The following is a 26,102-nucleotide window of genomic DNA, read 5'->3' on the forward strand; positions in this document are numbered from 1 at the left end:
TTTTCCTTAATTTTTTTTGGGGGGCCCCCAAGAGAGTGGGGCCCGAAACTATAGCTTGTTTAGCTTATACAGTCATACCTCATGTTGAGTCCACTTCCGGTTGCGTTTTTTCAGGTTGCAGACTGCCAAAACCCGGAAGTACCGGAACGGGTTACTTCCGGGTTTCGGCAGTCGTGCATGCGCAGAAGCACTAAATCGCGCTTTGCACATGCGCAGAAGCACTGAATCGCAACCCGCACGTGCACAGACGTGGGCTACGAATGCTGCGGGTTGCAAACGTGCATCCCACACAGATCACGTTTGCAACTCAAGCGTCCACTGTACATGAATCCAGCACTGCCTAAATGTGACCAGCATGTTAACATGGAACCACCAGGATTTTCCATGAAGCAAACAAGGCACTTGTCTAATAGAGCCATTAGACTTCGTAAGACACAGAATAAAAATAGGGAACCTTGGCCTGATACACCCTCCCTCCTTCCTTAGCAATCTACATAAATATATATATCAGTGTCACACGATATACTGTCATCCCCCCTGAAGTTTAATGGGAAGGCCAAAGCTGCAAAGTGCCGGCCTGTTTAGCATCCAGCTCAGGTTCGGTAGGTTGGCTACATACTGAAATCAGATATTAGGTACTAACCCTTGACTTCTTAAGCTTAGTAACATTTAGTCAGATGCCCCTCCCCTCCTCTGAAAGAGCATTCTCAGGTGCAAGATCGTTTTGTTCAGCATGAGAGGGAAGCAACATGCAACTGTCGGGTCACAGTTGTTGTCTAGGGTGTCAACAGCTCTTGGGTTTGCTTAGGGATCGCAGCAATTTGCATTTTTTCAAAATCCTCATTAAAATTCAACAGCAAATTTCTCATAAGAAATATTTGGGTGCAGTTTTGACTAATATGCATGTTTTGAAAGCAATTTTCCATAGTGCATTTTTATATATTCTTTTCACAAATACCGTATTTTTTGCTCTATAAGACTCACTTTTTCCCTCCTAAAAGGTAAGGGGAAATGTGTGTGCATCTTATGGAGCGAATGCAGGCTGCGCAGCTATCCCAGAAGCCAGAACAGCAAGAGGGATTGCTGCTTTCGCTGCGCAGCGATCGCTCTTGCTGTTCTGGCTTCTGGGATTCAAAATATTTTTTTTCTTGTTTTCCTCCTCCAAAAACTAGGTGCGTCTTATGGTCTGGTGCATCTTATAGAGCGAAAAATACGGTATATTAAACAGATGGACTGGTGGAGAAGTGCTCCACCTTGCTGCTTCAAACAGCTAGCTGAAACTTTTATTATTCAGGAGATCTGCTTGTGTTCCAGTCCCTCCACAAGAGGGCCAGCTTCATCCTTTGAGAAGCCCTGGAACCTAAGACTTAAAGCTAACCATAGCCACTTTCCTCATCCTAGTGCTGGCCTATTATACCATAAGCGGCAGAGCAACCATACTCTGTGGGTTTCACATAGAGGAAGAGAAAACAGCTCACCGGACACAGTAAACTGGGTGGACGTTCTGCACTCGTCGGCCACAAAGACAATCTCTGCCGAGTCCTCCATTTTACAATCTCGGATTATCAAACTGTACTCTTTGCCGGATGAAGTGATGGCAATTCTGCTGTTGGGCTTCAGTTCTTCCTTGTTCTTTAGCCACCGGAATTTCTGGCACTTGTTTTCCAGCTCCACGCAGAATATCGCTGTGTCATTTATGCTGACCGCAGTCTTCCTTGGCAGTTTCTTGATAATATTCCCTTTGGTGGGGTGGAGATTTTTAAAGAAATTATTTTTAATAATAATAATAATAATAAAAATTAGCGGAACATTTAAATACGAGGACCTAAAAGATATAACATTGCTTAAATCACTTTCTCTAATTCGTAGAGATTTAAAACCCTGTGCACATAAATTACAGAGGTGAATCCTTCATAACTATTTGTATTATTACTAGCGAAGTGACAGAGGGAGATTTTGTTAGCACGTAGGGAAATCAGAGAAATGTAGTGAATAACCAAGACCACATTGATGTGAGGATTTGCAATTTAAAATACAGGTGAAACTCGAAAAATTAGAATATCGTGGAAAAGTTCCTTTATTTCAGTAATTCAACTTAAAAGGTGAAACTAATATATGAGATCGACTCATGACATGCAAAGTGAGATATGCTTCTACTTCTCAGAGGTCCAATCCTTGTTTTGCTGATTTTCTTGAATATTCTAATTTTCTGAGATTGTTAATTTGGGGTTTTCATAAGCTGTACGCCATGATCAACGCAATGATAACACATCAAGGCTTGACATATCTCGCTTTGCATGTCATGAGTCTATCTCATATATTAGTTTCACCTTTTAAGTTGAATTATGGAAATAAAGGAACTTTCCCACGATATTCTAATTTTTCGAGTTTCATCTGTATATGGAAAATGTTAACTGTGTGTCTTATGTAGTTTATGTCAATAACGCCAACACTGTACACATATTTGTGTCTTTGTTTCATACATAGATGCATACACACACACACGTCTATACCTTTCACAAACACAGACTATGTTCACGGTATCAGGTACTACTTCAAAGGTGCTTTGGAAAGCCTGGTCTTATTTCCAGTAATGGGTGAGATTCACCTGCCTCTGTAATGACTGAGCTTTCTTTAAAAGTTTTTAAACTTTCTACACATCTACTCAGAAGCAAGTCCTACTGATTTCAATGGGGCTTACTCACCAGGTAAGTGGATATAGGATTGGCTTAGGCTTGATTTGCTCTCGAATCACCCAGTTGTAAAGCTAGCCCCATTGCATGGCAAGTTCCCTCCTCCCCCCAGTGGAAATAAAGACACATGACACAGATATTTAAGGTTAATGGGCTAAATACGGCCACAACTTTATTGGTTACAAGTGATGAGCGATATCGGCTTAGGCATTGGTCCTGGAGCAGCTGGAAGCGGCAAAGAGGGAGATCCCCACCGTGCCTGTGTTAAATGGACCATAAAGAAGGCTGATCGCCGAAGAATGGATGCTTTTGAATTATGGTGCTGGAGGAGACTCTTGAGAGTCCCATGGACTGCAAGAAGATCAAACCGATCCATTCTGAAGGAAATCAGCCCTGAGTGCTCACTGGAAGGACAGATCCTGAAGCTGAGGCTCCCATACTTTGGCCACCTCATGAGAAGAGAAGACTCCCTGGAAAAGACCCTGATGTTGGTAAAGATGGAGGGCACAAGGAGAAGGGGACGACAGAGAATGAGATGGTTGGATGGTGTTCTTGAAGCTACCAGCATGAGTTTGACCAAACTGTGGGAGGCAGTGGAAGACAGGAGTGCCTGGCGTGCTCTGGTCCATGGGGTCACGAAGAGTCGGACATGACTAAACAACAACAACAACAACAACAACAACAACAACAACAATGCCTCTTGCTTGTCAGGGTGCAGGACATGGAGGGACATCTCTCTCTGTGTGTAGAAAATAATCTACTGTACAAGAGTTAAATTTACATGTGTCCCTCTGCACACTTTTGCCTCTGGCCCCACCCACCACTGGTATGTGGCCCCTGGAAGGCTGCCTAGATCAGAATGCGGCCCATGATGCAGAAAAGTTCCCCCACCTTCCTTTAGAGGAAGGGAGGGGTGAAAATGAAATAAATTAACGAAGGTGTGTACTGCGGTTGTCTCTCACTCCAGAACCGAGCAAACTCTCTGTAAGCAACAGCTGGAAGAAGGAGCTGTTCTGTTCTTGCCGTACAGGCCAGTGCATGAAGCAGCCAGCCAAGTCCACGTCCGTTACAGCGGAGAGAGGTAGCAGCTGCTTGCGAAAGTGGCCATGTTGTTCTTGTTTGCAAAGAAGTCTCTGGGGTTAGAAATGCAACGGCCATCCTATCAGTTGCTTGCTAAGGCAAGCTGGGTGCGACACAGGAACTATGCAGGCAACTGTACACTGGATTACCCCTCTCCTCTTAATCTACTCAGCAAATAGTGCAATCAATATCAAGGCTAGCATTACAAAAAAATTGCTTTAGAAAACCCTGCCTGACCTTTGGCTGGAGCAAACAAGCCATTGGCATTAACGTGGGGCTTGCAGGACAGATTGTGCATTTCTGTCCAACGTTCCCCTGCCTCCCTTCATCCCTCCATTTCCTCAGCTGTATCTTGCACCCAGGATAGCCAACTTGTGGCCTTTCAGTTGTTGCTGGGCTCCAACTTCCATTGGCCCCGGTCAGCATGCCCAACAGTCAGAGATGGTGGGAGCTTCAACCAAGAAACATCTAGAAAGCCACAAGTTCTCCATCCCTGATCTAAGATGTGGCGTTCCCTACTGCATGCACAAGATGGAAGAACGTCTCTGTTTTATGTCAGGGAACTGCCATCGGAGCCTAGAGCGGAGGTAAGGCTCCCCGACCATGCAGGAGAAGGGACCAGTAGAGGGAGAGAGAACACTCCCTTTGGGGAAGGTTATCAGCGTGACACCGGGGAGGAAGGGGATCAGGGAAGGACTTTGGAGAGAGGGCTCCAAGACTCTTCCACAGAGACCAGCGGGGAGAGTCCAGGACCTCCACTGGCTACGCCTACTCTGTGCAGGAAACTTCCGCGCAGGGAGGCTAGGCGGAGACTTGGTGTCAAGGAATTTTTATGTTGGAAGAAGTTCAGGAAACGCCCACTGACGGATTCTGCCAGTGACTGACACAGCCACGGAGAAAGGGCTGTCCAGCCAGGGAAAGGTTTAGCCAGGCAACGTTGCCTAGAGCTTCAGCACCCTTTACGCACGGGCAACCCCAATTCCCATTACATTTTAATATAAAAAATTAGAAATTACTTGAAAGAAACACAAATAGGCCTAGGATTAAACTAAGTTATAATTAAATAAATGGGATTTAGAATGTTAAGAAAAGTGAATAAGATGGACTATAATTGGAAATTGTTTAATGATGATATTAGAAAGCTGTTACTTTTAACTACAAGGAAACTCAGAAGGGAGGGACTTGAGGAAGTCAGCCAAGATGTTTAAAAGGTTGGATTTGTAAAGAATTAAGTTTGTTGTTATTGTTTATCTGTTTATTGTTCCTTTTTTCTTTCATTCATTGATGTATTTTTCTTTTCTTTCCTTTTTTCTGTTTTTGTGTGTCATTCTGCTCTGTGGTTTTTGCTATAATTGTGGAAAATCTAATTTATTTATTTTTTAAGAATGTCTCTGTTTAGAAGCGCCTACATCTCACGAGAGAGGGGGTGCCCCTTCTAAGATCACAGGTGGGGAACCTGTAACCTTCTAGGTGTTGCTGGACTCCAGCTCCCACTGGCCCCCACGGGAGCAGCCAACTGCCTGAGATGATGGGGGCTGTAATGCAGAAACATATGGAGTACCATAAGCTAAGCACCCCACCCTAACAGATTCAGGAGGTACAAAATGCAGTTTATCTGAAGGAGCGTCTCCACCTCCATCGTTCTACGCGGACATTGAGGTCCAGCACCGAAGGCCTTCTGGCGGTTCCCTTGCTGCGAGAAGCCAAGTTACAGGGAACCAGGCAGAGGGCCTTCTCGGTGGTGGCACCCACCCTGTGGAACACCCTCCCACCTGATGTCAAAGAGAAAAACAACTACCAGACTTTTTGACGACATCTGAAGGCAGCCCTCTTTAGGGAAGCTTTTAATGTTTGATGCATTACGGTATTTTAATATTTTGTTGGAAGCCGCCCAGAGTGGCTGGGGAAGCCCAGTCAGATGGGCGGGGTATAAATAATAAATGATGATGATGATGATGATGATGATGAAGGTGCAGCAGGTATCCTAGGAGGCTTCACAACTAGACTAGGCCCCACTCCCTTACACACTCTCATCAACACTCCCTGTGCCGTGTTCTAAAGATCATTTGAGAAAAGGCAGCACAACAACGCACAGGTGTTTGTTAGTCTCCACCTGCAGTCATAGCTAGGGACGTCTGAGAATTTCAAGGGGCATGGAAGTGGAAGCTGCCTGTGTTTCCACCTGGCTAATATGTCAGAATCCCGTTTGTTTGTTTGTTTGTTTGTTTGTTTGTTTGCTTGCTTGCTTGCTTGCTTGTTTGCAGTGGGTTAACAGTTGTGAAATGTTGGAAGAACTCCAAAGATCTATCATTAGAAGCATGGTGTAACTAAGTATTGACAGTTATATTAGCAGAAAAACTAGTCAAATTCAGACACAAATACAAAAGTCTGAAGGGCCATTTAGAGCTGCATTTGGCCCCCAGACTGGAGCACTCTCTACCCATTGTCTGCAGAAGCCAAACCAAGAGCTACCAGCCTCACCACTGCTGCCCTCCTAGTGCTCCACAAATGACCAGCTTTGTACCTCAGGAACTGGCTTTTACAGGTCCTGCTCAGCTGCTCGTGCAACAGTGTGACACAGAAGAGCCATAAATCCCTTCCTACGCCCACACAGCATCCGCTTCGTATTCTCTCTCCAAGTGCAAGGCCTGGAAACATTTGACTAGCCACTCCCAGCATGTAGGATGGTGGAAGTTTTCACATTTCAAAGAGGGGGAGGAGGCATGAGAAGCACTTAATGTGACAACGTTGACTCTTGAGGGTGCGAAAGGAGAGATAATGGAACAACACACAGCTAGTTTTGCCACTGCAGTACTGTGGGTTCATAATATCACAGAACCATAGAATTGTCAGGCTGGAAGGGAACCCAAAGTTCATCTCATCCAACCCCCTGCAAATCGAGTCCTCCCTTAAAGAGGGCATGTATTTCGGTGAGACCTGGAAAACCAACACCCTGTGTTGTGGGTGGGTACTATTTGTCAGCCGCAACACCCGATTGGTAGGTCCCTCGAAGCTGGGTGCAATCTGGCCAATGGGACACAGTCCAAATGGTTCGAGGGACCTATTTATGCACGTGACCCAGAGCTTCCTCTTTCGGAGCTTGCATTCAGAACACCAGCCCACCTCTCCCTGCTTTTAGGGCTTTGCGCTTGACCTTGCTGTGCTGTCATGTGTTGTCTCTCGTTGGGACAGGGGCACAGCAGGAATTTTCCCCACTTGGCTGATTGGCTGGTGCCATTTGGGTTTCGCCTGCCGCATAGCAAATCATCACAACTTGTAAGGTTGCAGATAGGCTCTGGTTCAGGTGATAGGGATGGGAGAACGCTCTCGCCATCCCTATGTGAAGGGTATTCCGTTAAAGGAATCCAGGGACTCGATGGTTTGGTCAACCCCTGTGAGGGGGTTGTGCCCGTGCCTGAGTTCAGGGGGACATTTGGGTGGCGGAGATAGCCTGTTCCCGGCTTTCTGCCTATCCAGGTGTTCACCCTTGGCTGACCTATGCTGGAACCGTGGGTCAGCGCTACCTGCAACAGTGCAGGGAGCTAGTTGAACCAGAGCCTATGCAACCAGTCACTTTCTGTAATCGATAAAGTTGTGGCCTAAATTCTGCCAAAAACCAAAAGCAAAATTTGAGTCAAGTGTGATTTAGGGGGGAGGTTACTGGGTCTGAACACACAATGCAGGAATTTCAACACATGGCTCCCCATCCAATTTGAAACCATACTGGACCCTGCTTAGCTTTGCAAATGAGCTAGTAGCTTTGTTGGTGCATCACTAGCTCCTTGTTACCACAGTTTTCCATTTTTGTCAAGCACCACCCGCGTCATACGGGATATCAAATGTGATTGCAAACACTAGACCGGTTATGGCAATGCACGATAGCAGAAACCAATATTCACTCTTAAAATGAAGGGCCATTTAGATAAATCATGGGAAACGAATTTGAATAAATTATCAGCAGCAAAGCAAATATGAAAGGCAGGACGCCACAAGATAATAGTTTGGAATGGCATGGGGGTTATTCTTTAGATTCTGGAATAAGACATACTGAAATAAGACAGAATAACAATATCTGAGCTGAACGCATTGTGCTCATTCAGAGAGTGCAAGAGTGTGCTCAGAGCTATCTTAAAATTAGGGAATATAAATTGAAAACTAAAAAGGGGGATTAGCGTTTCATAACCAAATACAATGTGAAGGCAGACCGTTACATGTCACGTGTGTTACAATCCTCAAGGACACTTGAAACAGGCGAATGTGCTTGGGGAGAGGGTGATTTCCCTGGAGAAAGGGGGAGATTAACCCTTTCTCTGCTGCTGCTTCCTCTCTACAAGCTTGCAGCTTCTCCTGCAAGATTCAGCATGTGTGAAATGAGATGAACATGTATTTCATACCTTGCAGCTGGGGAAGGCAGGGGCAGAGTTACCCACCACACAGAGAGACTTCTTCTCTACTTCAGTTTCTGTGGTGCAAGGCACACCCTCTCAAAATGTTTTGGTTTGAGAAAGCTTTCCCTGAGGTGTGACCAAGTCATTTTAAAAAAATCTTAACTGTACACCTGTAGGAATGGTTTAAATATTTTTTAGAATTTGTAGAAATGATTTTAATTGTTTTCAGAATTCACATTATTTGCAGTGTGTGTGTGTGTGTGTGTGTGTATACACTGCTTTGATGGCCACACGCTGTTTAGGAATTTGCAAAATAAATAAATAAATAAATAAAAGTGTATTTGCCTATCAGAAGTGCTCCCTGGGGTTTTATTATGTATGTACATGTCATTGCATGTCTTCAGCCTGCAGGATGCAATGTGTTTGTAAGGCATACCCTCCAACATTTCTCCAATGAAAACAGAGACATCCTAAGGAAAAGTGGGACATTCCAGAATCAAATCAGAAACTGGGGCGGCTTCTCTAAATCAGTGATGTCCCTGGAAAACAGGGACACTTGGAGGGTCTGTTGCTTTACCACACGGACCTTCTTCACAAAAATTTCTGACTCCTTATTGCCAACTCTTCTCAACTATGAATGTTCTTAGATGGTTTGTAGACCATCCTCCTTTGGGATGAAGGGCAGGATATAAATTTAAACAAATCATGAACGAGTGCTGCCAGATTCACAACTTGCATTAGAACAGGCATCCCCAAGCTTCGGCCCTCCAGATGTTTTGGACTACAATTCCCATCATCCCTGACCACTGGTCCTGTTAGCTAGGGATCATGGGAGCTGTAGGCCAAAACATCTGGAGGGTTGGGGATGCCTGCATTAGAAGCTCCCTAAAGAAAAATGCATTTCATGAGCTTCATTTTCACTTACCTTGGACGCTTAATTCTGCAATGGTTCTGCTTCCCTCTTTCATTTCGCATATATAGACAGCATCGTCATCCATGGTAACGTTCTGGACTGTAAGCTTCCGATACGTGCCTTCTTCCTCAATGTTGTACTTTTGGCTCTGCTGGAGCTTTGTCTCCTCTTTGAACCAGGTGGTTTCTGTGCTGGGAACGGGCACCTCACACTGGAAGGAAGCAGATTCCTTCTCACGAACTTCCAGGTCTCTAAGTTTCATCTTGAAAGGTATTCTTGGTTCTTGGGAACAAGGAAAAGAAGCAGTAAGTATGGGAACACAAGAACATAACAGAGCCAGGTAAGGATTGCTCTGAATACACTATGATGAAATAGTTAACAGGAGAGCTTGGGCCCAAGTGCTGAAGGTGGCCCTTCAAGCCTCTCTATGTGGCCCTTACGATGCTCCCAAGGCCACACGCTCTCTCCTATCATGTTCCTCCAAGCCCTGCTTTGTGTCCTCTTTGAGTGTTTTTGCCCGGCTAGACTGTGTCCCTGAACCCTGATAATGCATTTTGCTTGGGACTTTTTACCATATGTGGTGGGACTGCAGTAAAATCAAAATGTTTTGGGAAATGATATACAATGAGCTAAAGAAAATGTTCCATTTAACATTTGTGAAAAAGCCTGAAGCTTTCTTATTAGGGATAGTGGGAAAAGACCCGCCAAAGAAACTAAAAAATATCTTTATGTATGCGACAACGGCGGCAAGAGTCTTAACAGCACACGGATGGAAGAATGAGGAAATCCAGACGAAAGAACTGTGGCAAGAAAAACTGGTGGATTATGCGGAATTGGCAAAACTGACACACAAACTATGTGATAAGGATAACTGTCACTTCAAAGACGAATGGGAACCTTTTATGAAATATTTGAAGAAGCAACAAAATGAACTGGACTCTTTGGCAGGTTTTGAATAAACATTCACAAACCGTTTATTGTAATATATAGACAGACAACTTGAGGATCTTTACAATTTTATAACATGCAGATAGAAATATGTGTTGAGAAACCAGAGAAAGGAACTGAGCATGTGTCAGGGGGTGGGAGGTTGGGTTTTTTTGTTTAGAGGAGGGGGGGAATAGAGGGGGGAATAAAAATAATGTGGATGATGTATTTTTGATAAAACCATTGTATTGAAATTTCCAATAAAAACAATATTTAAAAATAATGCATTTTCTTTGCCGAGATGGAGTAAGGAGTGGGGAGATTGTGTGCAGATATCAGCCTATTGCAGAAAGGTAAGATTTGCATTTCTTTTGCCATTCGTTTTTGCTTCTGGTCCTGCCCACCAGTGAGATGTGGCCCCTGCAGAAGCTTGTCCAGAAGGGAGTGTGGCCCTCAGGTTGAAACCTCACCCCTGGTTCATAACATACAGCCTGATTCTGTAAACTGATGCAGCGCCTTTTTAGAAATGTTATGCCAGTGTACAGCAAGCTAGTAAAGGTAAAGGGACCACTGACCATTAGGTCCAGTAGTGGCTGACTCTGGGGTTGCGGCGCTCATCTTGCTTTATTGGCCAAGGGAGCCGGCGTACAGCTTCCGGGTCATGTGGCCAGCAGGACTAAGCCGCTTCTGGCGAAATCAGAGCAACGCACGGAAATGCTGTTTACCTTCCCGCCAGAGTGGTACCTATTTATCTACTTGCACTTTGACGTGCTTTCGAACTGCTAGGTGGGCAGGAGCAGGGACCGAGCAACGGGAGCTCACCCTGTCGAGGGGATTCGAACCGCAGACCTCCTGATCGGCAAGCCCTAGGCTCTGTGATTTAGACCACAGTGCCACTTGCATCCCTAACAAGCTAGTACTGGACCACAACAAACATGGCATTTGGCTAAGGCCGCCTCCTCACCAACACTATTTTTATTTTATTATTGTTACATAGATATCCCACCTTTCCTGCGGGGAGTTGATGGTTCTTCCCTCCCTCCCTTTCCATGTTATCCTCGCAACCACCTTATGAGGTCAGTTAGGCTGAGAATTGGTGACTAGCCCAAGGTCAGCAGTGAGCTTCATGGCCAAGTGGAGATTTAGACCACATCCTAATCCAGCACTTCTACCACCATGCTACACTGCTTCCCAGTTATCACCAGCTCCTCCTGCTCCTCTTTTTCCATATCATTGCTACCACCTGCTTTCAGGTAGAGAGCCAATGAGCAAGAAGGCAAAGGCATCTTCCACTCCTCACCACCACCACCTTCTTTGGCGATCCCTCATAGCTGAGTAAGATTGTCTTCCATAAACACGGTCTTAACAGTGAGTCCGTAATGACTGTGGAGGACAATTCTGGATCCACAGGTCCTTCCACAGTGGGGACTTTGGTTTCCAGGTGGGAGTTGATCACGGTGTGGATTTGCCAAGCATGCCTTCCTCTTAGCCCGTTTCGAGTGTCTTCAAAGCCCATGACACCTTCAGTAAAGGCTGTTCTCCAACTGGAGCGCTTGCAGGCCAGTGTTTCCCAGTTGTTGATGTTTATACTACTTTTTTTAGATTTGCCTTGAGAGCCTTTAAACCTCTTTTGTTGACCACCAGCATTACACTTTCCATTTTTAAGTTCGGAATAGAGTAGTTGCTTTGGAAGACGATAATCAGGCATCCAAACAACATGACCAGTCCAACGAAGTTGATGTTGAAGAATCATTGCTTCCACACTGGTGATCTTGGCTTCTGCCAGTACACTGATATTAGTTTGCCTGTCTTCCCAAGTGAAATGTAAGATTTTTCAGAGACACCATTGATGGAAACTTTCGAGGAGTTGGAAGTGGCGTTTATAAGTGGTCCATGTTTCACAAGCATATAGTAAGGTTGGTAGTACAATAGCTTTGTAAACAAGCATTTTTGTTTCCCTGAGAGTGTCCCGGTCCTCAAACACTCTGCACTTCAATCGGGAGAAAGCCGCACTCACAGAGTTCAGGTGATGCTGGATTTCGGCATCAGTGTTGACCCTTGTGGAAAAATAACTGCCTAGGTGGGAGAAGTGATTGACATTTTTCAATGTTACACCATTGAGTTGTATTTGTGGCGCTGCAGAGGGGTTGTTTTGTACTTGTTGGTGCAGCACTTTGGTTTTTTGGATGTTGAGCGACAGGCCAAGCTTTTCGTAAGCTTCTGTGAAGATAGGGTGGTTTGGAGGTCATCCTCTGAGCGTGCGCACACTATGTTGTCATGGTGGATGAACAAGCAGACTGCAAACTCATACAGATAATCAACTGAGGCTGCATCTGCACTACGCATTTAAAGCATTATGGTACCACTTTAAACAGTCATGGTTTCCCCCAAGAATTCTGAGAACTGCAGTTAAAGGTCCTGAGGGGTTGTTAGAAGACTCCTGTTACCCTCACAGAACTACAATTCCCACAGTTCTCTAGGAAGCAGGATAGACTGGTAAACCATTCTGGAAAGTTTAGCTTGGCTGTAAAAGGTATCGTGTGTATGCAGCCTCAGTGTCAACTTGCAGTTCCACTTCTTTGGGGTTTATTATCTCTCCCCCCATCCCCGATTTCCTCCTCCTGAATGTTTAAAGGTCAGAAGCGAGTTGTGCCACTCCTGATGCCCTCCAAGAGGGTTGGTAGTGGGCGTGAAGGTTACAAATCATTGCCAGCTGCATGACAAGAACACCTGTTTGGAACAGCACACAGTACTGCCAGCATGACAAATGACATTCCTTTGTTCTTCCCTCTGTTTGGAATACTTTGAGTATTCAAACAGTCGGTTACTTCAGAGATGAATGCGCTGCATTCTAAATCAAGGGCTGGTCTACACATCCCCAGAAGATCATGTGGTACCGTCATCCTGGAACAGGACCGCTTGAAACTTCTTGGCAGATCGCATCCCTGAATGCTTTCCTACAGAAAATGCCCTTGCATGTGGAAAAATACGTTCTCCTAAGATACATGCCCTGCAAACATGGCTGAACTGAACTAGTGGTGCCAAAGCCCTTCCTCTCCACATCACTGGATTCCTGTCACTAAAGTATACTGTTGTTTTTCTTTCAGAGATCTACTGTAGCTTGCACACCTAGAAATATACTTTGTCTGTTCTGTGACTCCCCAATATTTTTTCCCCTGATGCTTCCCCTTCTCCACCAAGGCTAAACACTTTACCGTAAGAACCAACAAAACCATATCAATTTATCATACAAAACTGAACTAGCTCACGCATCTGGGAGAAAATTAGTTTGCAACTTTTGCCTATGGAAGTCTTGCTTTCTACAGGCTTGCAGTTAAAATATATATATTATTATGGTTTGGAATTTGATGGCACCCCAGTTGTGGGTCTTCTTCCACTTGGAGGCCTAAGTGACCACAACATTGGTGGAGTTTTGCTGCAAAGTGGAAACCCATCTGTCTTCTAGAGCCCTTGGAGGTCAACTCTGATTTTGCTTGCGTCTCTTTTCGTACTGGAACTCAAGTTGTTACTGATTATTGTTGTTCTTGTTATATGTTCATTTCATATTTTATGGATTCTGTTTTTATTGTTGCTTACTTTACGTTAACAGCTTTGGACTCATTTTTGACAGAAAGCAGTATATGAAAAAAACTTAAAAGCAAGCAAGTAAATAAAGTAGGGGCCATTTCTTTCAGTGGAGAGCTAAGCACTCCCAGAACCCACAATATTCAATTTGCTAATGGATTCCAGCAGTGGCTTCATGGTGGAGGCACCCTTTAAAAACTTTTTGTTGAACTGGAGAGGCTGAAATGTTTCCCTACTGAATTCTTCACATTTTTAATAGCTGGTTTGTGTCAGCTGGTTCTCTTACACAATGAACAACATCTAACAATGCATATTCCTGCTAGTTAGCATGTGAAGGCGTTAGGACCATAGAGCTGTATTGCTGATAGGCAGAGTCAGACGATATAAATGTAATTGGTAGAAAAGGCCCGAGGATACTGGTCTGCAGAATGATGGTGGTGCTGGAAAGTTGCCCGTTAACCTCCCATATGTAATCCAACTAGCACATGACGATGGTACAGCTCCTCCTTTGTAAATCTCTTTGACTGTGATGTCAAAACTGTTTCTGGAGTTAGATGGCATTATGTTCTGCGTGGTTAAGATTATAAAAGCAAGCAGTGCTGTTTGTTGACAATGATCTCGGCACAAGGACAGAAGCACTCTAGGCAAAAGTCCAATCTTGTACACCAGCCATCAGGAGGGATCCATGCAGAATTTATCTCTTGGAAGCACTGTGAGGAATGCTATTGAGTGTTGTTGCACTCTTTAATCGGGTGGTGGGTCATAAACTAAGTTTTGGATCATAAACAATAGGGAAAATCTTCCAGGTTGCCAAAACCCACATCATATTTTTGAAATTCTGGTGGATCAAATAGAGAACTGAGTTCTTGCCAGGTTTAGGGTGCTTTATAAACTGGGCAAAGCACTGGTGCAATTGAGGAGAAGAAAGATATCATGTTTCCCCCAACAGCAGACTTGGGTGGCATGAGGATAGCTTTAATTATGGAAAGGCGGCATACAGATAAAATGGCAGTGCTAGTGATGATGAAATCACTACGTTTGATTATCCACATCTGAGCAAATCCATTTGAACAAAGCAATTATTCCTTCAATTTCTATTCATTTAACTTACAGTCCACCTGTTTCCAAAGTAGCTGAGCATTTGATTTAAAGGAATCGCATCAAAACATTACATGTTTTAAAACTACTTTGGCGTCTGTAAGCTATTGGAACACATTTTCAGCATTTGAAACTGGCAGGAATCACTCCCACCTTCCCCATTTTTCCAGTTTGTGATAGCCTCACAACCTATGCCAGGGGTCAGCAAACTTTTTCAGCAGGAGGCCGGTCCACTGTCCCTCAGACCTTGTGGGGGGCCAGCAGTGGCGTAGTGTGGGTTGTCAGCACCCGGGGCAAGGCAAGTAATTTGTGCCCCCTAACCCGTGGATTTGCGCCCCCTAACCCATGGATTTGTGCCCCCTAGCCCTAACCCCCAGATGTTGCGCCCGGTGCGGCCGGCCCCCCTGCACCCCCCACGCTACGCCACTGGGGGCCAGACTATATGGGGGCGGTGAATGAATTCCTATGCCCCACAAATAACCCAGAGATGCATTTTAAATAAAAGGACACATTCTACTCATGTAAAAACACGCTGATACCCGGACCATCCTCAGGCCAGATTCAGAAGGCAATTGGGCCGGATCTGGCCCCCAGGCCTTAGTTTGCCTACCCATGACTTATGCACACACTTTTTCCATATTCCTTTTTTTAAAATATATTTATTAAGCTTTTACAAAAAGGAAAAATAAAGAAATCACATAAAAGAAGAAAAGAAAAAGAAAAAAGAAACATATTCAAACGTACATTTAAAACACATCAAAATAGAATCCAATAAAAGGAAATTTTCACCCAACCAAAAACAAAACATAAAAGCTCCAACTTTTGAAATCATACCTAATTAACTTCCTTTCTTGACTTCCTCACGCCTCCCTTTTTTGTGTTCCTCTTTACCCAATCAGGTACAGCAAGTCCTTACCACTTTTTCCATATTTCTAAGTTGTGCAATACGAAACCAGGTTACATGGCCACTGTTTTTGACTTGAGCTTCACATTCCCATCTTTGCTAAAATAACCACGTTCGTTACGCCAGTCCTGTCAGCCCTTTGCTGCACTTTCTCACAGCTGCTGAGATCTATCCTTAATGAAAGGCAGGCTATTTTATTTCTCTCTCACCCGAAGGGAAACTTCATTGCCAGCGGAAAGACCCCAGCCTTTCCAACCTACGGCCAACTTCTGCCATTAACACCCCTATTTCTGCTGAGGCTTTTGAAAGTTACCTTCAGATGTGGGAAAATGTTTAAGGTCGGTGACGGTGCTGAAGGGACCTGCCGCAATCGCTTGTAGACCTATACTTGTGTGTTGTGGGTTAGTGGGTTTCATTAAACTATCATGCTTTTTGGGGTACTACAATATTTTAAAGGGGTTCCTAGGATATACAGTAGCTCAGGGCTCATCCAGGCTTCCTTTTGTGCCACATTCCTAGGCACAGGTCTAGGATTTAAAGCCCTGTGTGTGAGTGATTTGTTTTGTTTTTGTCTCAGCCCTTTTCCTGAGAAAAGTTGCATTTTATTGCTGAATCACAGCAAATGGCAGCTGAGTTTTCTGCAGATTGCCATTTGCTCCAATTCAGCAGTAAAATGTGGTTTTCCCAGAGAGAGCACCGGGACCAAAAAAACCCACATGTTTGGATATGGGGCTTTAAATCCAGGACCTGTGCGTGGAAATCATGGTGCTACAGGAAATCTTGATGAGCCTTATGTGGCAAAGTATCTGCATCACATGCAAAGGTCCCAGGTTCAGCCCTCTGCAGATAGGTCTCCACCCCCATTGTTCTGCCCGGACACTGAGATCCAGCGCCGAGGGCCTTCTGGCAGTTCCCTCACTGCGAGAAGCCAAGTTACAGCGAACTAGGCAGAGGGCCTTCTTGGTAGTGGCACCCTCCCTGTGGAACGCCCTCCCACCAGATGTCAAAGAGAAAAACAACTACCAGACTTTTAGAAGACATCTGAACGCAGCCCTGTTTAGGGAAGCTTTTAAAGTTTAATAGACTATTGTATTTTAATCTTTTGTTGGAAGCCACCCTGAGTGGCCGGGGAAACCCAGCCAGATGGGCGGGGTATAAATAAATTATTATTGTTGTTGTTGTTGTTGTTGTTGTTGTTGTTGTTGTTGGGCTGGGAATCTCCCCTGTCTGAAACCTTGGAGAGGTGCTGCCAGTCAGTGTAGACAATACTAAGCTAGATGTGCTGATGCTCTGACTCAATATAAGACAGCTTTTGATGTTCCCAAGCGTTCCTTTATGTTGAATGACACAAACGGTCCTTACAGTTCAGTCCTCTGACTGGCAGCACCCCTCCAAAGTCAGCAGTCTTCCCCATCCTGGCTACCCAAGTATCTTCACCTGCAAATGGAAAGCGCTTGACAAGAAGGTGCAATCCATGCACACTGCCCCTAGGCTAATTTGCCACAGGCATCCTTGATCTCTCTGGATCTCTTAGGAGCAAACTACACATGACATTGTGCAGACTTTTTTTTTTTTTAAAGTGTGTCCTTAAACTGGACAGTTTTGCTTCTAAGAAAAAAGAAGCTGTGGAACTCTGATCTGAAACATGCTCCAAATCCAGTGGGATGGCCTGGGATTCGAACTTGGATGCTGAACCCGAAGAATCCCAGCCTGCACAGGAGTCCCCGCCTCCAGAATCAGCTGAGCCGGGGCTGGGGCTTGAGCCTGAAGGGTCCTCACCTGTGCTGGATCCTCAGGTGCAGGCATCAGCTGAGTCTGCTCTGGCTCCCGAGGTGATGGAGGACCCATTGCCTGCAGGTGCTCCACTCTCAGCCCCATCAGAGGAAGCTGGGGTTGCCTCTGGGTCCAGTAACCCTCCAGCCTCTCCGGAGCTGCAGAGGCTCAGGGCAGAGAGGCGGAGGGAACTAAGTTCCCGCAGGAGGAGTGCTCGCCTCCAGGCCAGGAGAGGCGAGTCACCTGAGGATTGGGTCCACCCTATGCCTTGGGGGAGATAAAAGCCGGCCAGCCCCAGTCCCAAGTTGTGGGAGCAACATCAATGGTTGTCTGTTCCTGCCTGATCCCTGTCCTGCTTTCCTGCTGGAGCTCCTGACCTCATCTGACTCCCTGCCCTGCACCCAGCCTCAGCTTTGACGGACAGCCTCCTTACTGCACCATCAACCTCGGACTGGACTCGGACCTCGCCACTCGGTTAACCCCCGGGACCAGCACATCCAGACTGGGCCCCTCAAGCAGTTCCTGCTGAAAATCCACAGCCATGCATTTGAAACACCTGATTTCCACCCCCCAAAAAAATCCTGGGAACCATAGATTGTTAAGGGTTCTGGGAATTATTATTATTATTATTATTATTATTATATTTTATTAGGTTTTATCGATAGAAAAGTTTAGAAAAATACAAAAGCAAAACAAATACAAAATACAAAAATACAAAATACAAAAATACAAACATTAAGCACAAAAAAGAAAAAAAAAGAAAAAACACATATAAAAGAAAAACAAAATTTCCCTCTTTCTTAATCTCTCATCTTTAGTTAACTTATTTTCCTGACTTCCTCACGTCTCCCTTTTTAAATTTGGTTCAGCAAATCCATATCCTATTAGTTTATCTATTTATTAATCCCCTCTTACATTTTACCTTGTTGCTAGAACCCCTTCAATTCATTTCAATGTCATCGGCATTCAAAAATTTTACAGTATTTCTGCAAATAAATTTTAAATTTCCTCCAGTCTTCTTCCACCAACTCTTCTCCCTGGTCTCGGATAAGGGTTCTGGGAATTATCGCCCTGTGAGAGATGAAAACTATAGTTCCCATTATTCTTTTGGGTGCGTGTTGTGGACGTGACCACAGGACACACTGCCCTTTTCAGAGGACCCTAGAGGATCTAGAGGTGTTTTCTTGAGGCCTCCTGTACTGTTTTTCAGCTCAGGCTGAGTGCACTCAGTGAGGGGACGGCTTCAAGTGCTGCTGCTCTTTGAGACTGTGTTTGTGCCTGGGGACACCTGTTGCCATGGAAGGCGAGGGAGGCCCTGCGGCCCGTGGCTCACAGGCTGCCAAACAGCTGCCAGACCATTGCAGCCCTTCTGTCACTGCCTGCCCAATACCTGATGGACATCGACAGGCTGGATTTAAGTATCGCACTTTTGCTTGCCAGCTCTCAAGAGAAACAAACCCACAGCGACTGTATGATCCTTCAGCACCCTAATGCTTTAATCTTTGCAGATGAGCAGTAAAACCACTTCACTGCTGGAACGTCCCATTGATAGACGTACTGTGTCCGAAGGCCTTATTAAGCCATGCCTGCTCTCAATTCTAAGGTGGCTTTAGAAGGCAATGGAGTTAAGACCTGCCAAGGAAGCTGGAAAATATCTTCATGTACGCGACAACGGCGGCAAGAGTCTTAACAGCACAAGGATGGAAGAATGAGGAAATCCCGACCAAAGAACTATGGCGAGAGAAACTGATGGACTATGCAGAATTGGCAAAATTGACACATAAACTACAGGACAAGGATAACTGTGACTTTAAAGATGAATGGGAACCTTTTACAAAGTACTTAAAGAAACAACAAAGTGCACTGGTTTTGAATAAACACTCACAAACTTTTTACTGACAATAACCAGTCAGATAAATTAAGGATCTATACAGTTTTGTAACATGCAGAGAAAAGCATTTGTAGAGAAACCAGAGATTGGAGGTGAGAGAAGTCGGGGGGGGGGGATTACTTTGGGGGGGGATTCAAGGATGATATGTTTTAAGATAATATGTTTTGTTTAAACTCTGAATAATTTTTTTTCTTTAAAAAAAGAAGAAGGCAATGGACTTGTTCATCAGAATCTCAGGCTTGAGAAGTTTTGATGGGAAAGAATCTCTGCTGAGATCCTGGAAGGGTCCTAACAGACAGTGCGGACAAAAGTGAACTACATGAACAAATAGTGCCTTGGCAAATCTAAGAACATAAGAAGAGCCAAGGACCCTTGCACGAGAACAACTCTCCTCTCCTGCATTTTCCAGCAACTGGTATTCGATAGCATTCCTGCCTAAATCTGGCAGTGAATCAGGCTTGCTCCATACTGCAGCAATAAAAAGGTAAAGGGGACCCCTGACCATTAGGTCCAGTCGTGGCTGACTCTGGGGTTGCAGTGCTCATCTCGCTTTATTGGCCGAGGGAGCCGGCGTACAGCTTCCGGGTCATGTGGCCAGCATGACTAAGCCGCTTCTGGTGAACCAGAGCAGCACACGGAAACACCGTTTACCTTCCCGCCAGAGTGGTACCTATTTATCTACTTGCACTTTGTCGTGCTTTCGAATGGCTAGGTTGGCAGGAATTGGGACCGAGCGACGGGAGCTCACCCCAATTTACCCCAAATGGAACTGGGACAAGAGAAGATGGCATCTGCCAGCAGCGAAATGACTTTTGGATGGATTCGGCATAAACGGCAGCGTGTGAGGAGATACTGCAACAACAGCAGAGAGTCATACATATAAAATCCACACAGAAACACATCATTGCTTATTTCAACTCGCTTGTGGAAACAGCTCAGGGGCCATGAAAGAAGGAAGGTTAACAACAGGAAGATTTAAAGTAACTATTGGAAAGACTATTCAAGACAGCAGAGATATGAGATGATCAGAGACACACACACCCCCAACTTGAAGCATGGGAAGTCCCAACAAAAAAAATATAATTTAGGCAGAATATTTGGACTATTTGATATGTACTTGCATAATTCAATGTGATTTGATTGGATTGTTAAAATGGGAAACTTAATAAAAATGATTTAAAAACAAAAAACAACAACAAATGTTACTGGGACATGCCATTAGCCCAAGCCATAGCTACTCACCTTTGACTGTGACCAGCACAGAGCTGTAGGTTTGCCCTGCCAGGTTGGAAGCCGTACATGTGTAGAGGCCATTGTCAACCTGTTTGCAGAAGAGGATCTTCAGCACAAAATTCTCCTGCTCATCCTCGTAGATGATGTGCCTCCGCCCTTCGAGGATGACTTCGCCATCCTTCTTCCAAACAATCTCTGGCTTGGGCTCTCCCGTCACGTAGCAGCTCATCTTGGCATGTTTCCCCTCTGTGACGGTGAAAGTACGTGTCGTCACCCCGTAGTAAGAACCACCATCGCCCCGGAAGCTCTTTGCCGTCAAACTGGCGGCCCTCTCGTAGTCAAGGGAGAGGCTCAGGCCGAGTTTCGACCGCCCTTCCATGGAGGTGTATGCCGAGGAGATCAGAGAGTCGGCAGTGGTTAGGTCTGTCTTCCTGATTTCTTCTCGCCTTTTTTGCAAGTGTGAGAGCAAAGGGGAGGTTTTGCTGCTGTCTGCGTCTATAGCGTGCCTTGTGCCACCCGGGCTGTAAGAATCTGGCGTGTCCACCACCAACGCAGCTGCTGCGCTGGTGGCCCCAAGAGGGTTCTCTGCACGGCAAGTGTACGTCCCGCTGTCCACCAACCGAGTGCTTTGGATCTTGAGGGCATTTTTCTCCCCCTGGGTCTCAATCTGGATGCGGTTGGACTCTGACCGACCGCCCAGATGCCTCCCGTCTTTCTCCCAGTTCACCGAAAGGGGTGGGCTACCCTGGAGAATGCATTTGAACATGGCGTCTTCTCCCATGATGACTCGGATAGAAGTGGGCTTCTGGATGAAATAAGGGGCCGATTCTGTCACAGTGGTCTGCTCCCCAACTTTGATGCTAACTGCGGCAAAAGCTTCCCCAATCGAGTTCTTGGCCCTGCAGATATATTGACCGCTGTCGTCCAGACTCAAGTCATAAATGGTTAAACGATATAGGTCGCCATCTTCCACCATTTTAAATCTTCCCCCTGTCTGGATAGGAAGTTTATCCTTCTCCCAGCTGACCAGCGGGATGGGATTTCCAATGATCTGGCAACTGAGTGTGGCATCTTTCCCCATGGATACCACAAAGGCCTTAGGCCTGGTCAGGAACCTGGGGACTCCACTGTAAGAGCTGAAATCCATCTTGATGGCCTGGAAAGGGGAAAAAAGGGGGGAAGCAACTGTAAGAGCAATGTCTTTTTTTTAACCCTCCATAGAATTAAAGTATCTCACAGCAGCCACAAAAAGCCTGAATTTCTGGACCATAATGTTTCCAGCTTTGAAAAACGCATCGCCTGAGCTTCAAGTTGGTCTGCCATTACAGAGAATCCCCACCTGATTGCTTCAGGCAGTTAAGCCTGAAGACATTCAAAGCCAATCTGTCAAGAGTCTGAGCGGAATTACAAAATTTCATTCACTTGAGGAGGATATACATATATACATATACATATACATATACAATGTCATACCTCATGTTACGTTTGCTTCAGGTTGCACGTTTTCAGGTTGCATCCTGCAGCGACCCAGAAGTAACAGACCAGGTTACTTCTGGGTTTCACCGCTCGTGCATGCACAGACGCACAAAATGACATCACGTGCATGTGCAGAAGCTGCTAATCGCGACCCGCACATGCGCAGACGCCCAGGCGCGGGTTGCGTTCTTTTCAGGTTGTGAACGGCCCTCCAGAACAGATCCCATTCGCAACCAGAGGTACCACTGTACAGTTGGATGCTAAAACATTCACCATCTGCAAGCTAATGACCATGTCACCACAACTGGAAATAGGAAACATTCATCAATCTCATATAAGGTATACCTGAAGGAGCATTTCCACCCCCAGTGTTCAGCTCCAAGGGCGTTCTGGCTGTTCCCTCACTGCGAGAAGTGAAGTTACAGTGAACTTGGCAAAGGGTCTCCTTGGCACCCACCCTGTGGGGAATGCCCTCCTCCCATCAGATGTCAAAGAGATAAGCAATTACAGTGGTGCCTCACAAGACGAAAAGAATCCGTTCTGTGATTCTCTTCGTCTAGCGGTTTTTTCGTCTTGCGAAGCAAGCCCATTGACAGATTAGCGGATTAGCGCTATTAGCGGCTTTTAGCGGCTTTTAGCGGCTTATATGCTGATCAGAGCAGCTGATAAGCGGCTTAGCGGCTTAGAAAAAGGGGGGAGGGGGGAAACCAGCAGGAACTCGCAAGACATTGTCGTCTTGCGAAGCAAGCCCATAGGAAATTCGTTTTGCAAAGCACCTCCAAAACGGAAAACTTTTTCGTCTAGCGAGTTTTCCGTCTTGCGAGGCATTCGTCTTGCGGGGCACCAGTGTATATGACTTTCCAAAGACATCTGAAGAAAGCTGAAGAAAGCTCTGTCGGGAAGTTTTTAATGTCTGATGTTTCATGATGGGCAAGGTATAAGCAATAAATTATAATAATATTATTATTAAGCAAGTGGGGGCATGCTCTGGATTTCTTTTTGGGTAAATCATTTTTTAGATAACTTTTTGTTAATACAGTTGGAAACTGACCACCGAAATGAAAATTGCAGGATAAGACATTGCAAGGCCAGCATATGTTATGATGACCAGTCCTGTTACGACCAATCCAGAGGCTGCCCAGACAAGATTGACTCAGGTGTTGCCTACAGACCATCGGCTGGCGATCTCTTAAAGCAGGGTAGGCAATGGGGTGTCCTCCAACTAATCCAGAATGTGGCAGCTAGACTGGTGACTGGGGGCATCCGCCGAGACCACATAACACCGGTCTTGAAAGACCTACATTGGGCTCCCAGTACATTTCCAAGCACAATTCAAAGTGTTGGTGTTGACCTTTAAAGCCCTAAACGGCCTCGGCCCAGTATACCTGAAGGAGCATCTCCACCCCCATCGTTCTGCCCGGACACTGAGGTCCAGCGCCGAGGGCCTTCTGGCGGTTTTCACTGCGAGATGCAAAGCTACAGGGAACCAGGCAGAGGGCCTTCTCAAAGGTGGCCCCCACCCTGTGGAATGCCCTCCCATCAGATGTCAAAGAGATAAACAACTACCTGACATTCAGAAGACATCTGAAGGCAGCCCTGTTCAGGAAAGTTTTTAATGTGTGACATTTTAGTGTATTTTTGGTCTTTGTGGAAGCCGCCCAGAGTGGCTGGGGAAAGCTAGCCAGATGGGTGGGGTACAAATAAATTATTATTATTATTATTATTATTATTATTATTATTATTATTATTATTATTATTATTTATATTATATTATATTATATTATATTATATTATATTATATTAATTATTATATTATTATTATTCCAAGTGCTGTGGACTATAACTCATCCCTAACCACTGACCATACTGACAGGGGCTAGAAATGGGAGAGAATTTTGGTTCAGTTCACTTTCTAATAGGAACATCCCAAATTCATACTTCTTGAAACTTCTTGAACCAAAACACAGCTCTTCTTTGGAATTCAAATTTCTGAATTTTGTAGCGCACTTCTCCAACCAAATGATGTGTACAACAACGTAGGAGTGTGCCTGTTTGAGAAAATAACATACAAAAATGCTTTATACTAGGGGGAACTGCATACAAAAATGTGTATGTATTAGGCAAAATTTGAACTAAAATGTTGGTGAATATTCATGAGGAATTCTAAAAAAAATGCAAATTGATGCAGAAATGGGATGAAGAATAGAAAAATTAGAAACTGAGAAACTGCCAAAGTCTGCCCATCCCTAGCTGAGGCTGATGGGAGTTATAGTACAAAAGATCCAGTGGGTACCACCATGCTTCATATATTCAGCTCTTTGTATTTTCCCAACCAAGTCCACTAAAAGTTGCAGTGTAACGCCTCATCCCCACACTGAAAAACCACAAGCACAATCACCACTTGTATGCACATCTCTCAAGAAGACTGAGACAAGTCATCATACCACCAAAAATAGACTATAAAGCAAGTACATACCCCAAAAATCTGACTAACCCTCCCAAATTAGGAGTTTGCACTGAGTTAATCAACTCAGTGGGAAACTGATATCATTGGGTCCAAATCTGTGTCGTTGGTTATGTTACTGAAAATCCATTCATCATTTCAACCCAGTTATTATCAGTTCATGAATCACAATGCAAAACGATGCCTTTATTTCGACTATCTGGTGCTGGAGATACAAAATGCAAGTACTAGCTTTTGTATCTCTGAAAGATGGTTAAATTCTTAGCAACTGAAAAACGTAAGAGGACCCCTAATGGATCAGGCCATAAGTCCATCTAGTTCAGTATGGTGTTTCCCACAGTGGCCAAAATCTCACAAGCAAGACATGAGAACCATGCTCCTCTCTTTTGGGTCCTAGGACCCTCATACCTACGGGTACCTACCCTTGTAACTCCTGATTTGTCCCATGGAGGACCTTACATTCTTCAAACAAAAACACCTTGGAGGTCCCGGGCCACAGAGAGGTTAGGCTGGCCTCAAGCAGAGCCAGGGCTTTTTTGGCTGTGGCCCCGATCTGGTGGTACACTCCGTTACAAGAGCCTAGGGCCCTGCGGGACTTGACATCTTTCCGCAGGACCTGTAAGACAGAGCTGTTCCACCAGGCCTTTGGTCAGGGTACAGTCTGACTCCCTCCTTTGGTAATCCTCATAAGAACTCTAGCCCAATGGTTCATTTTGTGGTCTGACGCTCTTTCATGTTGTTTGAAATTGTCCACTAGGGTCAAAAGGAGCCCATTTGTTATCGCTAACAAAAAATTTATATTGTGGATGGTTGCCATTAATTTGATTTTGGACTGATTTTAGAACGAATTGATTTTAGAATGCTGTGTTAGCTTCATTGTTGTTAGCCTCTCTGAGCCCGGCTTCGGCTGGGGAGGGCAGGATATAAATAAAAAATATTATTATTATTATTATTATTATTATTATTATTATTATTATTATTATTTCTGGTATCCCCCAGCAACTGGTGCTCAGAGGCATACTTTCCCTGAAGCTGGAGTTTGAATATAGCCATCATATACAGTGGTGCCCCGCAAGACGAATGCCTCGCAAGATGGAAAACTCGCTAGACGAAAGGGTTTTCCGTTTTGGAGGTGCTTCGCAAAACGAATTTCCTATGGGCTTGCTTCGCAAGACGACAATGTCTTGCGAGTTCCTGCTGGTTTTTTTCCTCCCCCCTTTTTCTAAGCCGCTTATCAGCTGATCCGATCAGCAGATAAGCCGCTAAAAGCCGCTAATAGCGCTAATCCGCTAATCCGTCAATGGGCTTGCTTCGCAAGACGAAAAAACCGCTAGACGAAGAGAATCACAGAACGGATTCTTTTCGTCTTGCAAGGCACCACTGTATTAGTTACCATGCCATGTTCAAGATTCTTGTATTAATTTGCATGTTCCTTAACAGCTCAGGTCTAGGACACCCCCATATCCCTCCCTGCCTGCCTGCCTGATCACTGGGTGGTTATCAGCAGCTCCTAGTGATGATTTATTTATTTTAAAATATTTTAAAATAAGTAAATCAGCACTAGAAGCCCCTGAGAGTACCTGGATTAGAAAAGCAACCTTTTGTTGCCATGTTTCTAGGAACAGGTCTGGACTTTAAAACACCATGTTCAAGCATGGTTTTGTCATTGCAGCTGTT

At 45.0% G+C, this 26,102-nt stretch overlaps 1 protein-coding gene across 27 annotated transcripts in view; it reads right to left on the reverse strand.

The window, feature by feature from the left end:
- OBSCN (obscurin, cytoskeletal calmodulin and titin-interacting RhoGEF) overlaps positions 1-26,102 on the reverse strand; it is a 286,978-nt gene that overhangs the window by 247,705 nt on the left and 13,171 nt on the right. For all 27 annotated transcript variants that reach the window (XM_082192063.1, XM_082192069.1, XM_082192064.1 and 24 more), the window contains exons 2-4: positions 20,495-21,641; positions 9,087-9,356; positions 1,479-1,739 (exon numbers count right to left, since the gene is read on the reverse strand). In XM_082192063.1, coding sequence (XP_082048189.1) covers positions 1,479-1,739; positions 9,087-9,356; positions 20,495-21,632 — 1,669 coding nt within the window. In that variant the 5' untranslated portion in view covers positions 21,633-21,641. The remainder of the gene's footprint in view (positions 1-1,478; positions 1,740-9,086; positions 9,357-20,494; positions 21,642-26,102) is intronic.

The sequence above is a fragment of the Podarcis vaucheri genome (assembly GCF_965113315.1).
Source record: "Podarcis vaucheri genome assembly, chromosome: 12".
In the NCBI taxonomy this organism is placed as follows: Eukaryota; Metazoa; Chordata; class Lepidosauria; order Squamata; family Lacertidae; genus Podarcis; species Podarcis vaucheri.